The 16,137-nt window shown below is 47.0% G+C and overlaps 1 protein-coding gene across 3 annotated transcripts in view; it reads right to left on the bottom strand.

The window, feature by feature from the left end:
* The window catches only part of CUL1 (cullin 1), an 87,891-nt gene that overhangs the window by 822 nt on the left and 70,932 nt on the right, over nucleotides 1-16,137 (bottom strand). For all 3 annotated transcript variants that reach the window (XM_070788316.1, XM_070788315.1, XM_070788317.1), the window contains exons 10-21: nucleotides 12,229-12,336; nucleotides 12,042-12,148; nucleotides 10,755-10,803; nucleotides 10,265-10,396; nucleotides 8,917-9,034; nucleotides 7,508-7,584; nucleotides 6,931-7,062; nucleotides 5,190-5,282; nucleotides 1,695-1,742; nucleotides 1,533-1,615; nucleotides 911-1,016; nucleotides 223-336 (exon numbers count right to left, since the gene is read on the bottom strand). In XM_070788316.1, coding sequence (XP_070644417.1) covers nucleotides 223-336; nucleotides 911-1,016; nucleotides 1,533-1,615; nucleotides 1,695-1,742; nucleotides 5,190-5,282; nucleotides 6,931-7,062; nucleotides 7,508-7,584; nucleotides 8,917-9,034; nucleotides 10,265-10,396; nucleotides 10,755-10,803; nucleotides 12,042-12,148; nucleotides 12,229-12,336 — 1,167 coding nt within the window. The remainder of the gene's footprint in view (nucleotides 1-222; nucleotides 337-910; nucleotides 1,017-1,532; nucleotides 1,616-1,694; nucleotides 1,743-5,189; nucleotides 5,283-6,930; nucleotides 7,063-7,507; nucleotides 7,585-8,916; nucleotides 9,035-10,264; nucleotides 10,397-10,754; nucleotides 10,804-12,041; nucleotides 12,149-12,228; nucleotides 12,337-16,137) is intronic.

Raw genomic sequence — 16,137 nt, 5'->3', positions numbered from 1 at the left:
GCAGGAAGCTCCCGGGCCGGCGCTGTTCGCTCTGAGCAGCTCAGCAAGGGGAATGCTGAGGATTTTGCACGTCTCAAAATGACCGTTTCAGAATTCGGCCTGTTTTCTTTTGTGGAAACCTATTCTACGTGACTAAGCCAAGCTCCTCCGTGACAGTCATCGCCTCTTTTTGTCTCCTGAGATAATAATCATCTGAATCCTGCTGCTGGGGGATTCCTGTACCTTAATTACTGGGACCCGGGGCTTGAATCTTGAGGACAGCTGAGTCAGGACTTCTCCAAGTAACTGCTGGTGTTTTAGGACCTTCCTCATTTTCATAATTCTCACAATAGCCGCCTATGTGACCAAGGAATGAAAAACAGACCTTGTTTTCCACAGAGTTAACCAGAACTTACCTGTAATGAGAAGTAGCAGTAAGGCTGTCTATGGGGTCGCACACAGTCGGATACGACTGAAGCGACTTAGCAGCAGTAGCAGCAGCAATAAGGCTGCAGGGTGCGCTCTGTGTGCAAGACTGGGTTCCGAACAGGGAACGAACACAGTGAAGGTCCAAGGACACAGGGGGCAGATTCTATCTGCTTGTTTCGGGGCCAACGCAACAAACGTTCAAGTGTTTTGGTTCCGTGAGCAGCAATTTTAGTAATTTAACCCAACTAGAGTACACATTTAAAATGAGGAAAAATTCAGGCCTCAAAGCCACAGACGGCACTTGAGCTCCACCAGACAAGCCTCGCTCCCGCCCGTTTTATGGACTCACTGCTCTCATCTGTTTCATCATTGCATCTACTCCACCCAGAACCATCCATCATCCAGGCCGCCTCTCCCAAGTCCCAGGCAACACACAGCCCGAGGGAAGCGCCCCCCAGCTGCGAGCAACCCGCCTGCCACGCCAGGGGCCGGCCCTGGTCACCTGGATCAGTAGTTTTCGATCTTCCTCGATGTTTTTGTGTGTGGTTTCCTGTTCCTGCTTCTGTTCCGTTTTCATGGGCACATTGATGTTAACCCTTAATTTTTTACTGTCAAGAAAATCGAGGAGACCAGTCACTATTGCTTTCAAAGACATGCAGTAAAGCTGCTTTCTATTTTCGGTCTTAAAAGAGGGGCTCTGCCCACCAGACAGAGGGTGGAGATCGTGACCGACAACCTCCCGCCTCCCCAGGCCGTTTCCATGTCATCTCTGTGAAAGGCCCCCTAGTTCTCTACGGGGCGGGGTCCTACTCTGCCAGCAACGGGACGGCTGTGTCCCAGGAAATTCAGCTCCGTAACCTGCTCTCCCCAACTGCCAAGTGAAATAACATGAGGACATGGGGGCACAGAGGGCCAGGCTTTCTAGGTGAGCTGTTTACCAAATGAAGAGAACCCCGAAAACTGAGAGTCAACTGGAGAAGCACCCGGGATGGCCAGAGAGGTCAAAGGCCCCGGCAGAGGCCGGCACTGGGCTCAGCCCCGTGTGCGGTGACACCCGTGTGTGCGCTTGGGGTCAGGGGGTGAGTCTGCGGCCTAGGACCATCTACTTAGCAGATTTTCCTTACTTTTTATAACCAAGATATAATTTTATTAAGGTATCTGGCTTCAATTCCACCTCATCAACATTTGCGTTTTCATCTTCCAAGACCTGTAAGAGAACAACTGTTAGTACATCATCTCAGGAAACGGCTTTCTTCCAGTTTAACGTTCAAAGAACAAAGACGTACCAATAACTTGGACTTCAATAAAATCTGTAGGACTTGTGCCAAAATGTCCTGCAATTAAAGAGAAAAATACATTTTTTTCTTTGCAGTAACAACCACAGCCAATCCCACAGAGTCCATTTTTGGGGAAAAATTAATGACCCAAGTAGAAGAATATGTCCAGAGGGAAAAGAGGGCCGCGCCCCTCAGCGGCTCCCCAAACCTACTCCGAAAAGTGGCAGCAACCCCTTTCTGCTCTTGATCACCCAGTATTAAAACTCACAACTCGACTAATAAAGACTAGAACGTTTAAGATTGACTCCTTGACTGCATCTTGGACACAGCACTGAAAAGAATGGGCAGGAGCTTCAGCAGCCTTGCACGCACCTTCTGTTCACAAACACGACAGAGGTGGTGCCCGAGACCCTGCTGCTGACTCGACTCTGGTGAACCTATGCCCCCGGGCCGCCTCTGCGCGCAGAGAGCGGGTGGTCTGTCCTGTCTCAGCTCTCCTCTAGCGCCCCAGCTTCGGGACCCCACACAGCGGGACAGCCGCCGGGACACTCACGTGTCCCCCTGCCCTTAAAGGAAGACCATTTTGGCCCAGGCGAGGCCCAGCTGGAGAGGCCTCCGGGTGTGCTGACCGGCCCGGAGCCGGATGAGGATGAGGTGGCCACGCCCGTGGCACGGCCACAGAGGCTGTCTTCACGAGCCAGAGTGACTGAGCAGCCAACAGCCCTCGTGCAGGAGAGGAGAGGGAAGTGGGGAACAGCTGGCTGAGGGACGGAGGCTGAACAGTGGAGCGGGGGGCCACCCAGCTCCGAAAAGGGAGTTCCCGAGAGCAGAGCCCTCCCTGTGGTCTGGGGGCAACCTGAGCCTCCACCGTAACTGAAGCCTCCTCCTCCTGGTGAGGAATAGGGAAGGAAAAAAAGAGACTCATGTGCACAGAAGCAAATTCTTGTGTTATTAGAACTTGAAAATGTATTCTGGGCTAATTTGAAGCATGACGCAAAAATAAATGACTTTCCTAATTCACGTTCCATGAGGCCAATATTACCCTGACACCAAAACCAGACAAAGCTATCACAAGAAAATGGCAGACCAAGCTCCCTATGAATAAAGAAGCAAAAATCCTCGAGAAAATTCCAGCGAACCAAACCCAGCAGCATATAAACAGTATTATATACCATGACCAAGTGGTATTTATCCCAAGAATGTAAGGGTGGTTCAACATTTAAAAAAACAATCGACACAACACACATCAATAGACAAAAGCACAGTCATCGTAATAGAAGCAAGACCATTTAAACAAAACCCAACACTCCTTCATGATGAAAACGCTAAAAAACAAAACACTGTAGAAACAGAAGGGAATGTCTGCATCTAAGAAAAACTCACAGTGACAAGCCGCAAGCTTTCCCTCAAGGTCAGAACAAGACAAGGATGCCTGTGCTCACCGCTTCAGCTCAGGGCTGCACAGGAAGTCCTATCCACGGCAAGCAAGCAACAAAACAGACACCCAAGGAGTACAAGTCAGTAGCAAAACTACTCGCATTTATAGATGACATGACTGCATAGTTAAAAAGTCCTAAAGAATCCATACAAAAAGTACCAGAACAAATGCATTCAGCAAGACTGCAGCATACAAGATCCAACAGGTAACTGTATTTCTGTACACCAGCAACGAATTCACAATTTCATTAACAACAGCATCAAACTTAATAGAATACTCAGTGGAGTAAATTTCACCAAAGTATCAAACTTAATACTTAGGAGTAAATTTAACCAAATAAATGTAAAAAGGCTTGCATGATAAAAACCTGAAACACAGTTAAAAGAAATTGCAGACAATCTGAATAAACAGAGAAAGACATCCATGTTCACAGATTAGAAGACTGGATATTGTTAGGGTGGCAATTCTCCCAAAACAACCTACAGATTTAATACAATCGCCACCACAATTCCAACTGCCTATTTTGCAGAAACGGACAAGCTAATTCTGAAATTTATACGGAAATATGAGGGACCCAGAACACCTAACTCAAGTTTGATAAAGAACAAAGTTGGATGTCTCAATTCCAAAACTTATTACAAAAAGACAATGTGGTACTGGCATAAGAAGAGACATTTAGATCAGTGGAAAAGAACTGAGAATCTAGAAATAACATCTAGAACCAACTGATTTTCGACAAGGTTGCCAGTACCAACCAATAGGGGAAACACATGTATAAAAATATCCAATCACTATGATGTACAGCTGAAACTAACATATTAATTTATACTTGTTATACTTCAACAATAAGCCAACTGTACTTCAAGAAAAAACAGGGAAGAACAATCTTTGACCTTGGATTAGGCGATGATTCCTTAGATGTCTGACACCAAAAGCGTAAGCAACAGAAGAAAAATAAAGTGGGCTGCATCAAAATTAAAACCATGTGCGTGATCAAGAAAATGAAAGCCCGGAGTAGAGGGAATACCTGTAAATCATTTATCCGGAAAGGGTCTACTACACAGAATACAAGACTTCTTACAACTCAACAAAACGACAAGTAACCCAATTAAAAGTGGGCATAAACATCATTAGGGATACGCAGGTAAGCACAATGAGACGCTGCTTCATATCCACTAAAATGGGTGAGCACCGTGCTGGCAAGGATGCAGAGAGTGGAACTCTCACACACTGCTGCTGAGAACACAAGCTGGGTAGCCACTGTGGAACAGCCTGGCAGTTCCTCCAGAAGATAAATGTAAGTTATCATGACTGTAATTCCGCAGCTAGGTTTATACCCGGGAGAACATGTAAGTTATCATGACTGTAATCCCGCAGCTAGGTTTATACCCGGGAGAACATGTAAGTTATCATGACTGTAATCCCGCAGCTAGGTTTATACCCGGGAGAACATGTAAGTTATCATGACTGTAATCCCGCAGCTAGGTTTATACCCGGGAGAACTGGAAGTACGTCCATCCAAAGACCTGCACACACATGTTCACAGGAGTGTTACTCGTAATAAGCAAAAAGTAGGATCAACCCAAATGTCCATCAACCGATAAATGGATAGACACGATGTGGTCCCTCCGTATACTTGAATGTATTTTTTCCGTCACAAAAAGATGAAGGTAAAGAGTAATAATTGCTAACAGTTACTGGTTTCTTTTTACGCTGATGGAAATGTTTTGGATTTGTATGACAATGGTGGTTGTACAACCCTGTGAAAAACCACTGAGTCATACAAAATGGTGAATTCAATGTTATGTGAAATGTAACTCAATAAAAAAAGATTAGCAGGAAGGATAACATTTGGTGAAAATTTAAGTTTAGTAAGGGAAAGCTTAGCTGGAAAGAGGGCTGAGAACAAGCTAAATGAGTGAGAGAAAAGCGAGCCATGTGGACATGTGCGTGTGTTATGTTACACTGAGTTTAAAAATTAAGCTTTTAACACATCATGTATTGAGCCCTGGAAGAAGAGCCTATTCAGGGTCCTTCCCCTCCCCAGGACGCAGAGGCTGGGATACCATTTTGATCTGGGTGCTGTCCGTCAGCTGCTGCACGGCATAGGCGTCCTCTGTGTTATACTGGAGCAGGATGGCCATCTGGAATGTGGATGCCTTCGGGGCCCCATGCGAAGGAAAGAGAGGAAAGAGCTAAATGCTGGGCAACTCCCAAAAGAACTTACTTAGGAAACCAGTGCTCTGAATAGACGCAAAAAACAAAGCCCATCCATTAAGCGGGAGTAACACCCATCTAACAATTCCACCACGATCTGCTTCTTCCTGAAAGACGCCACTCCCCACCTTTACAGACACTCGAGGATTCTGCATTTTCTTCCACATGTTTTGTCTATGTAAATACAGTGGACCTTTGAATGACGCAAACTGAATACTTAAGATGGGGTGTCTTTTTATGTAAATGATCTCAATAAAGTTTACATGTCTACTGATCCAAAGTGAGGGGGCACTAAAATTTTAGGTAATGAAGTCTGAACTCAGAGATTCTTCTATGTATACTTGGGAAGAAAGAAAACAATTTCAATTGCATAGGGGACCCTTGATATGGGTTTGAACTGTGTGGGTCCATTTATCGTTGGATTCCACGCCCCCAACAGTAAATAGGACAGTGCTACAGATGTGAGGTTTGTTGAATCTGAAGATATAAGGAAACTGTTGGATGTGAGGTGCTGACTCTAAGTTTTGTGCAGATTTTCAACTGCCCAGGGGGTCGGTGCCCCAAACTGCCACGCTGCTCAAGGGTTAGCTGTATAGAAATCCATATTCAAGCTGATAAAGATCTCTGGACTGGTGTAACGGAGTATCAGACACTTTAGTTTATCAGAGCAGAATTACTCAAAGTATAGTGAGCAGGTTGAGTCTGCAAAATGCAGTCAGAAGTTTCTTAACACTTATAGATTTATAATTGCTTTTATAAGCTTATAAGCACACAAGTGAACCCTCTTCAAGATGGAATCTTTAAAGGACAAGATCTTAACGGAAACTTTGGCTCTTATCAGTCAGGAGCCAGAGGAGGTCCTTTCGCCAGGCTGATGCTTGGCTTCTCAGCGATAAACCGGAAACCAAGTGACAGTTACCATTGCGTGGTGCTCAGCACCATGGTGAGCGAGCACTGAGGCTGCTGTTAACATGAAACTGCCCCGTCAAAGGAAGAGAGCTATTATCATAATTAGATACATGAAACTCCAGCTTTTAAAGCTAATATCTGAACACTTAGTGTGTGTCAAGCAGAAGCTATGTCAATGACACTCTGCGACCCCAGGGACTGCAGCCACCCAGGCTCCTCTGTCGATGGGATTTCCCAGGCAAGAACGGGAAGCCTGGAGTGGGCTGCCATTTCCCCCTCCAACCTATCTTCCTGAATCAGGTATTGAACCTGCGTCTCTTACATTGGCAGGCAGACTCTTTACTGCTGAGCCACCAGGGAAGCCCTCAAACACTTATTAAAATACATTCAATTTCACTTAGTCTTCACACCACACACAAAGTCCAAACACTAACCGCCCCCCCGCCACTTTTGTGGAGGAGAAAAGTGAGGTTCAGCATTACTGAGTAACTTCTCCCTTAGCTACAGAGAACTCACCTCTCCGACTCATAAAATTCAAGGTATTTAACCTCAGTATTATTTTGCAGAAGCTTAACTCTAGATTCTGTTGCATGTTACTGTTGGATTTCTATAATTCATCTTATCTTCATTTATATTAAACAAACCAACCAACCCAACCTCCAAAATAAAAAGTGATCTTACCTGCAAAGTGTATCTGTTTTTGAAGCAGTTTGTTACTAATTCTCCTTTTGACAGTTGATATAACCACGTCAATTTTCTGCCACTGTGACGGCTGGCGTAAAAGGCTGTGAATCGCTGGTAACTCCGTTCCAGCTGCGTACAAAGTGGGGAGAGCACTTGTGAAACATGTACCTCAACACATCCTATGGTCAACATCTCTAAACACAAACACTGGCCCTAGTTTACAGGACAAAATGCTGACATAAAAGTGAACTACAAATATCAAGTGTTTATTATCTTGCAGAAGTCCATTAATTTACACGTTTGAAAGTACAATTAAAAAAAAGTCTCTAGTTCAAGACAAGTAGGGATCAGGATGGCGTTCATCACAGAACTACGAGGTCCTACTTTCTGAGAGTAACCACCACCGCTGGGTGGGACCGGAGGTGCCACCTCCCGACCCCACGCCGGCCAGTGCTCAGGGCTGCCTGGGCGCGGCTCGGCCAGCAGGAAGGCCTTCTGCGGACACGCTGCCATGAAGGGGCCCCTCCTTACCCCTGCCCAACACCAAGGGAACAGAAGAGGAACCCATCCTTACCTCCGACGGCAAGGCAAACGTGCAAGACTGCTGAAAGGGCCACGATCCGGAACTCAGCACTTGAATACTGAAATCCACTGGGGGAGGGGGAAAGTTCAGGAATACATTAGCCTTATAAACTGGAAAATGCCAACAGAGCAGGTAAACTTAAATTGCTTTTTATTAAAAGAAAAACATACTAAGTGAAAAATCCTGCTTTAATATAAAACTAAGGATGAAACACACTAAATTTCAATTAAATTTCGTAAAGGGAAAGTGTTAGTCGCTCAGTTGTGTCTGACTTTGCAGCCCCATGGACTATAGCACACCAGGCTCCTCTGTCCACGGGGATTCTCCAGACAAGAATACTGGAGTGGGTTGCCATTCCTTTCTCCAGGGGATCTTTCCTACCCAGGGATCTCCCGCATTGCAGGCAGATTCTTTACTGGCTGAGCCACCTGGGAAGTAAAGGGAAAAAGAGCCACAAATTCTCTTCTGCAAAGAGTGAGTCTTCCATTCCTCGTCTAACTCAGAATTTTAACACCATGTGCCTGTTTGGCTTCATCTGCTCTGGTTTTCAGCCACCAATACGCTCAGTCCACTCAGGGCACACCTGAGTTCCTCAGGCTGGATGGCCCGAGAGCCTCAAACTCAAGACAATGAGAAGCCCAAGTCAGCCGACTTCGTATGCTTTGTGTGGCACTGATGACTCTGTGCACAGCACAAAGACTGTATGTATCTAATACACGTATAATCTATATATTATACCAAAATGTCATCACTGCAGACGGCCGACAACAAGTCTGCTGGCACCACGGTCAAGTTTTACAATGGAATGGTGCTTTCGATTTGGGGCAAGTACAGCCTCATTCTTCATTTAAAAACAAGAGAATCACCATATGATGATGTCAGCGAAACCTGCTGCAGTCAGACCTCGCGGGAGCCCAGTGGGCCTCTGTGTGTCCTGACACCAGCCTGTCCTGACCCCCAGTGGCAATCAAGGAGCCAGGTTTTGACTGGTCATCTGTATGGCCACAGAAGTTTCTTATAATAGAAGAAACTGCTAGAATGGAATCAGACTAAAGTGAAGAAACGTTAACTGAAACTTAAACTGTAAGTGGTGCCCTGAGCTGGTGACCGGCCAGGGTGAGGCGGCCGCGCCAGCCAGTGGAAGAAGTCAGGGCTCAGGACCTGAACACAAGACTCCCACCGGCTCGGCCCCTCGGGGAAACGCCAACCCCCTTCCCCGGCTTCACCTCCTGTCATCACCCAGGAGGCAGGAGGCCGGGGGTGCGTGGGGGGCGGACTTCCTGTGTGCCTGGCCCTGAATTTCTGATAAAGCTGCTGTCTCTCGCACTTGCTACAAAGAGCGCCGCCTCCGCCAAGAGCCCTGCATGGTCAAGGAAGCTCGGGAACCCAGGGATACTCACAGTCAAGTGGCTCGGAGTTCGTTAGGTGCTTTTTGAACTGCTCGTTCAAATCTTTGCTTACACCAATGTCTTGAAACATCCGCTGAAGTTTAGAGGTATACTCAAAACCACAAGCTTGCTGAAATAAACCCAGACAACTGCCTTATTAACTTCTCCAGAGACAGAGATGTATACAGGGGAGTCTGACGGGGAGCATACACATATAAGATGCTGAACGGCAGTACTGAAGCTGCAGCAGGTAACAGGAGCTCACGCTATGAACATGCACTGATTAAAGTCCATACGCTATCAAAACCTACACAGCTGTAAACAGAACCGTCAGCAACTGTGGGAGAACACAGTGACTACCACTCGGGCAGGAAGAACAAGGATTTCTGAGAGCATGAGAACACCAAGACGACATGGCTTGTCTGTGCTCTCACCTGCTGCCGCGGGCTGACCTGCCCGCTGCCCCCTCCCTCCTATGCTGAAGTCCTAGGCTGATGGTACTCGGAGGTGGGGCGGCAGTGAGATAACGAGGTTTAGGAAAGGTCCTGAGGGTGGACCTCTGTGCGGGGAAGAGTTGGCCAGGTGGGCCGGCTGGGCGTCCTCAGGGAAGGGGCGGGGTGGGGGGCGGAGAGCCTGCACTGGACACTGAGCTGCCTGGACCTTGACCTGCGCATCCCGGCAGCCTCTGGAGCTCTGAGAACACTTCTCTCCTGTGTGAGCCACTCAGTTACAGTTTTCTGTCACAGCAAACTGCACCGAGTAACACTCTCATTAACTGATTTCCGGTCACAGTGAAATACACCATAAAACACGGAACAGTGCCTGAGAGGCCAGGTGCAGTGGGAGCTGAGTTAAGAAAAAGCGCTCAACAGCCAGCTAAGGTGATGCTTCCTGTCCTCCCGCAGATGTGGGGCTACCAACAGTCAACCAAGCCCAGAGAAATACGAAAAGCCCCACTTGCTCAAGGCCGGCGAAACATATGAGTGGAGTGGAGGCCATGCCAATTGGAGCAATTCCTGGTGGTGGGGGGTGGGGGCGTGCAGAGCTGGGGCTGTGCACAGGAGCTGGGAGAGGATGCGCTGGATGGGCTCAGCTGCAGCAGAAGGGCGCGTGTGTGCATGTGTGGGCGCATGTCTGTGTCTGGGAACCTGTGTGTGCGTGCACGTGAGTGTCGGGGAGAGCACAGGCAGCCCTACGACTGGGGCCTGGACGCGTCTCGACAACGATGGTGGGCTCTCGGTGTGCAGCGGCAGCGCTCACACCACGCCATCACAGCTGATGGCTCGGCCCAGCCGACAGCCTGGAGGGACTGGGAGCCTCGGCGTCCGAGGCTGCGCTGTCCAAGAGAAGCTGGCCTTACCTTCAGCTTGGAGATCATGCTCGCCTCGGCGTCATCGCTCGCGCTGTTCTGGTGCACGAGCCTCTTGGCCAACATTTTTGCATAGAACTTCTGAAACACGTCCTTGTCCTCGATGTATTTGAAGACCACCATCTGGAAAGCCGCCAGAGAGCACACACACGCCTTACGACCGGTCCCAGCCACAGGCCAGGAGGCAACACGTGGGTCTTGGTCTGTCCCACCCCGTATGCTGACATTTAGAGGGACAGAAAATACTGCCCCCGTAATCTTTAATACTGTCATCCACTCCTTAAATCACACTAAGTTGGTCTAGAATTATTACTAATGAGAAAGGTACAAATGCTAAAGTTAACTCAGTACAGGAAGTAAAGTCGGATTTAGAATAAAATAAGTGTTTCTACTACTTTTCAGATGCCTCATATACATAACCTTAAAGCCATCTGTCAGAGAAAAAGTTCCTGAAAACCGATGTAACTAGCCAGCACCTTACCACTTGGTTGAGTGTGTCTTCGAGTTCTGCTTCTTCTGGGTTCTTGGAACTGAAAATTTTTAAAAGGCATGGTGTTTTATTAATTAAAAAAAACCCAGCAAATGTTTACTAAACAAGCACCTCTTTACCAAACTACCATATCACATGCGGTTCAAACGGTGAGTTTTTTTTCAGATCAGCACGTGGATGAGGGAAGGTTAGCTTTTCTAACCTGTGGCCATTTGGCAATCTTATATTCTATTTCATAAACTATCCTTCCAAATAATCATTTAGAACATCCACAACAAAAATGAAAAGTTTCCCAAAACATTCTGAATCAAGTTTTCCTTTAAGATAACCCATTTAAATGTAAGTAAATTAGCTTCACTTTTCTAATTGCTTTCCTCAATATGCTTGAACTTAACTTTGAAAAAATAAAAGGCCATTCAATGGCCTAACAGTTAAAGGTAGTGGGAGGGCTTTTTAAACTCCCTCCCCAGTGCGGCCTCCCACTTGTCATTATGTCTACAAAACAGATGGCTGTCCTTTAGCAACTGATTCATTCATTCTGGGCTATGAGCAAATATTAATTGAAAAGTGATTTCAGGACAAACAAAAATTTAAAGGTTTTGCTCTTAGAGTCCTCTATAAATGAGATCCCTATAAATTCATCTAAAATGACCCAACCACCAAACAGGCTCTGAAGAGGTGCTCCTGCTTCAGAACGGTTGGCCAGAAGCTCCGTGCTTCTCCCTTAGAGGCTGGGGCCGTGTCCCTCTCCTCAAAGGTTCCCTTGGTGCCCACTCGCATCCAGTCACTAACGCACGCTCATTAGCGCCGCACTTTGGAGCTCTCCACCCCTCTGTCTGCGTCAGCTGCCTTAACTAAAGAACAGCCTATCAACAGACTCGATGAGACAGTTTCTGAAAAGACAATGGCTAAAAAAGCAGCTGCGTGTCCTGCCAAACAAACTCAAGCTCTGCCAGAGTGCCTGCGTATTTAAAATACGCAAGTTTTTCATTTGATAGAGCTCCAAATTTTAGCCTTTTAGCTAGGAGGGTCACCCTCACACCGTCTACAATTACAGACGTTAGAAATTACAGCCGTAAGGAACAGGTGAAGTGGGCACTAACACGTATCGTGAAATGACTTTCAGGAGGACAAAGAAGGTGTGCTCAGTTTACAGTATTCTTCCCAAAAGGTACAAAAAGATTACAACGTGACGTACGTAACAGAACTTTTAACTCCTCATCTAGAGGTCGAGGCTTTAAGCAGGTTTACTAAGAAAATGCACAAACGCACTAGTACCTCTTCTTCAACAGGGAGTCACAGTATCGAGCCAGCAACTCGGGGGATTTACTAGACGACTGAGCCATTTTGGTAACTGCGTTGTTGTTTATGAAGCGACCGCAAGCCTGCAGATCACAGAAACACCGTCAGAGGCCCGTGTGCCATCCGCCCGGTCCCGCAAGGAGCCACAGGCCAGCATACCTACCTTGTCCAGCGCGGCCACGAAGCCAGCATCATTGTTGAACGCCGACATCACCAGGGCATTGTATTTTTTATGCACATCCAACACTGTCTGTACATACATTTTGGGGTCCTTGGGTAGAGAGAAAAACAGACACGAGTTGGTTCCTGGGGACTAGACTGTATACTCACATGCTACTGGAAAATATTCCAAAAGATCTGCTTCCTTCTTCAAAGATGCTAACAAATAAGATCAAGAAATACTTCACATCCCATCATCAAAATACATAGGACATTCTGCTTATAGATATAATAAAAGAAAATATATTCTCTGCACTCAAAATGAAACACTAATTCCGAACTACACAAAAAAGTGATTTTTCAAATTATTTGAAAACTCGAACCACACAAAACAAACTTTCAAAGTGACAGCTTTGCTTTGTCTACTTTTGCTGTTGAAAATTTCATATTCTGGACTTTTTCTTGGCTGGGGAAACCCGTCAATAAGTTACTTAGAACTTAGCTGAGTAGGCAGTGCAAGAATAATGTAGGTTTGAGGTCTCAGGACGTGTGGGCAAGGGCAGGGGTGGGTCGCACGTGGCAGTGAGGGTCTGACTAGTACACCCGGGAAATCTGAAGATGGACGAGGACAAGTAGAGATCTAGGGTGGGAAAGGCCGGGCCCAGAGACCGTCAGAGCACTGGGCGATCGGTGGGGTGGCCACTGGGAGTCTCTGGACAGAACAGAAAGGAGATGTGAGAACCAGCCTCAGGGAAGGTTTTGGGAGCGCTGTAGAAGGCAGGCAGGAAGGATGGGCCGGAGGGGACAGTCCAGGGTCATACGAAGACCAGAGTGGCCGACCCCGAGGGCTGGCCTCGTGTCAGAGGGCGCACTGAGCTCGCAGGCCTGACTGTCACACTGCGGGGTCGGGGCTGTTGGCCTCCCCCCTAGAAACGAGGAAACAAAGTCACGGGTGGGCACCTGGCCAGCCTGATGTGGGCAGCCTGCTCCTGAGAGTCTCAGAGAGGAAACGGCCCAGGGAGAGGTTAAGCAGACAGGCGGAGCCCAGGCGGTGCTGCTGGACACGGGGCTCAGCATGAGCGCAGGGCTCCGCGGCCAGCACATCACTGACGGGAGGTATCAATGGTCTGCCAGCGCGCCCCAATTCTCGACAGGTATTTCTCTTCTGGTTCAGGAAGGAGAAACTACAACTCCCCCAATTCCAACTATTCTGCATTTCTATGACACCTGACTTGATTTTGGGTCACCATTAAATCATTCTTCTGTGACAGGGTTATACCAGGAGGTTCAGAGGTTTTCTGTTATTAAAGATATAATAAACATGAAAGGCCTATTATTATTATTATGAATAAAAGTACTGTGACAAGATTTTCATTTTAGTGACATGTAAAGTGGCCTCTACTGGGCAGACATTTGATAAAATGTTAAAAGGGAACTTAACACAAAAAACTGCCAAATAAAAATCACTTAAAATATTGAAAGCGGATGCCACATATATTTAATGTTTAAAAATTTTTCTATCTTAAAACTTAGAACACACACACACAGCATTAACTGTCTAACTGTACAATCCCGCTCTTAGTTTCCAGAGAATGATTCCAGGTGTAGAAGTTCTTGCATTCTGTATTAATGATCTGATTTCTAAGACTGCACCCAAAAATACCTGTCCATCAGCACACATCTTAACTTCATATAAACTCAGTTCTTTTTTTTTTTTTTAACAATGAAAATACTGTCCGCTTGACTTAATTTTGGTTTTGCCATTGAAACTGACACTGCTTTTGCCAATTCAGATTTTAGATTGTTTTCTGACTTCATGTCAAATTATTTCTCATCATTCATACTGTTTTTCTCTTGGCATTGGTTCTTTTAAAGTATTTACAAAGAGCTTTCGCCTCCAACAAGTACCCAAACACTGGAAAATGCCAGCAAACACTATCACACAGTAAGGTTATTAGCAGCATTACAAAGAATTACATATCAAAACTGCCAATTTAAGGACTTAATTTGCTTCCAAACCTTGCTGTTTCTTGGAACATCACTCACAGGATTGATATAAAGTGTATTATGAATATAAACAGATTAATATTTGCTTCATTTGCAAGAATGACTGCCTCTTAGGAGCAGAGAAGGACACACACACATTTATAACTGGGCACTGGACTGCCCCTCTGCCTCAGCCTGGTTCCCAGAGACGGCCTGAAGCTCGGAGTTCCCGCCTCGGCACCCCCGCCCTCGCTCTGCACCCTCATCAATGGCGTCCTCTGAACCAGCAGCACCTCTATGTCGCCATTATGTTTGCAGGTGAACTACACTCTCTTCCGTCATCTTTATTTCTTGACCGATTTTTCTCAGATCCAAGATTTGGAAAAAACATAAAGTCCCAAGAAATGCCAGGTATGAATTCCTCCCCATGGAAAGACAGATCTTCTCTAAGGGAACAGAAACCTTCAGACTCCAATTCCAGATCCTTTCGGCTAACAGGAGAAGACCCAGCCAGGAGTCTGGCTGGTGAGAAGTGAGGGTGTGGATGGAACCTCCTGAGGGAAGACTGTGCTAAGGCGCTGAGCCCTGGAGACCTGAATTAGCTTCTGAGATCCTGAGAGAAGCCACCTCGGAGCTGCCAAGGGCAGATGGAGACAGGGACGCACGGGAGTAGCACAGAGGAAGGAGTTTGAGGAAGGAGCCATCGGCAGTGTCTAATGGAGGAGAAAACGTTCAAAAGGTGAGTGATTTAGCAACCAGGAGATAAATGGTGATGTGCAGGAGCTGTTCCCGAGGGCCCCGGATGGCAGGGCCACAGAAGCAAGAGAGGTGAGGGCAGAGGAAAGGCTGGCTGAATGAAATGCGTGCTTTTTTAAGAACATGAAGATGCGAATTTTGGATGTTAAAGAAAAAAAAAAAAACGAATGGAGTACTTAGCAATCTGCGTGATTACTCTTACTATGCAGGAGTTCTCTGCATATAAGAAAACACGACACCACTCAAGCTGGTCCCGGGGTTGGGGAGGGTGGTGGGGGGACCTTATCCAACTCCTACGTGATGGGCATCTTTCTGCCTGTGGCTGGTACATTCCTCTCCAGACCAGATGTCCCCACTCGGCTAACACAACCTGCCATGGACGCAGGGGGATTCCTGAATTCCTGACGCTCAGAAGCATCAGAGTCGGCCTGACCGCCCCCTGGTTCTGCCGCTCTCTGCACTGCTATTTACATTTCTTTTCTGTCAACGTTTTATTGTAGAAAAGATTCAGATATATTAAAAATCGCAAAGAACCGTAAAACTCGCCCCCTGTATTCACTGTCCGGCTTCAACAATCATCCGACACGAACCCTGCCCTTTACAGTATAACTGCCTCATTCCTTCTCTGCGTCCCCATCACCAGCCGTGTCATTTCTATCTGAACCACTCTTAACAAACCTAACTGGTATGCTAACAGTTCTTCTTCCTTTCAATCCATTTTTCACATGGTAGCAATTTCATTTAAAAAAAAAAGGAGAAAACAAAGAAAATCATATTGTCAGTTTCAGGCTTATATGGCCTAACCTGGTTTCCTCTTGTCCTTGGGATTAAGGTGGATCGCTGACCTAGCCTTCGGGGTCTCCCTGGTCTGGCCGGCCCAGGCCGCCCTCTCAGGTGTACCTGCCCCGTCCCCGCTTCCTGTCCCAGCAGACCTCTTGGGGGCTCCGTGTAGGATCCCAGCTGCCAATCTTGGACTCGTCACCAGTATTTTCTGAGCACCTCCCTGAACCCTGAACGGCAAGGCCTCCCCCATCACACGATGGTCAGCATCGTCATGGGGTGCTGCTCAGGCTGCCCCCCTTGCTGGGCATGAGCTCAAACACCAAGAGAAGTTCATGGTCTCCTCTGACTGGGCCGGGAACCAGGCACGGCCACTTCAGGGTGGGCGGGC

The sequence above is a fragment of the Bos indicus genome, chromosome 4 (genome assembly GCF_029378745.1).
Source record: "Bos indicus isolate NIAB-ARS_2022 breed Sahiwal x Tharparkar chromosome 4, NIAB-ARS_B.indTharparkar_mat_pri_1.0, whole genome shotgun sequence".
Taxonomy (NCBI): Eukaryota; Metazoa; Chordata; class Mammalia; order Artiodactyla; family Bovidae; genus Bos; species Bos indicus.
Note: the sequence above shows the minus strand (reverse complement) of the source record. Positions and strands in the feature narration are given on the sequence as shown.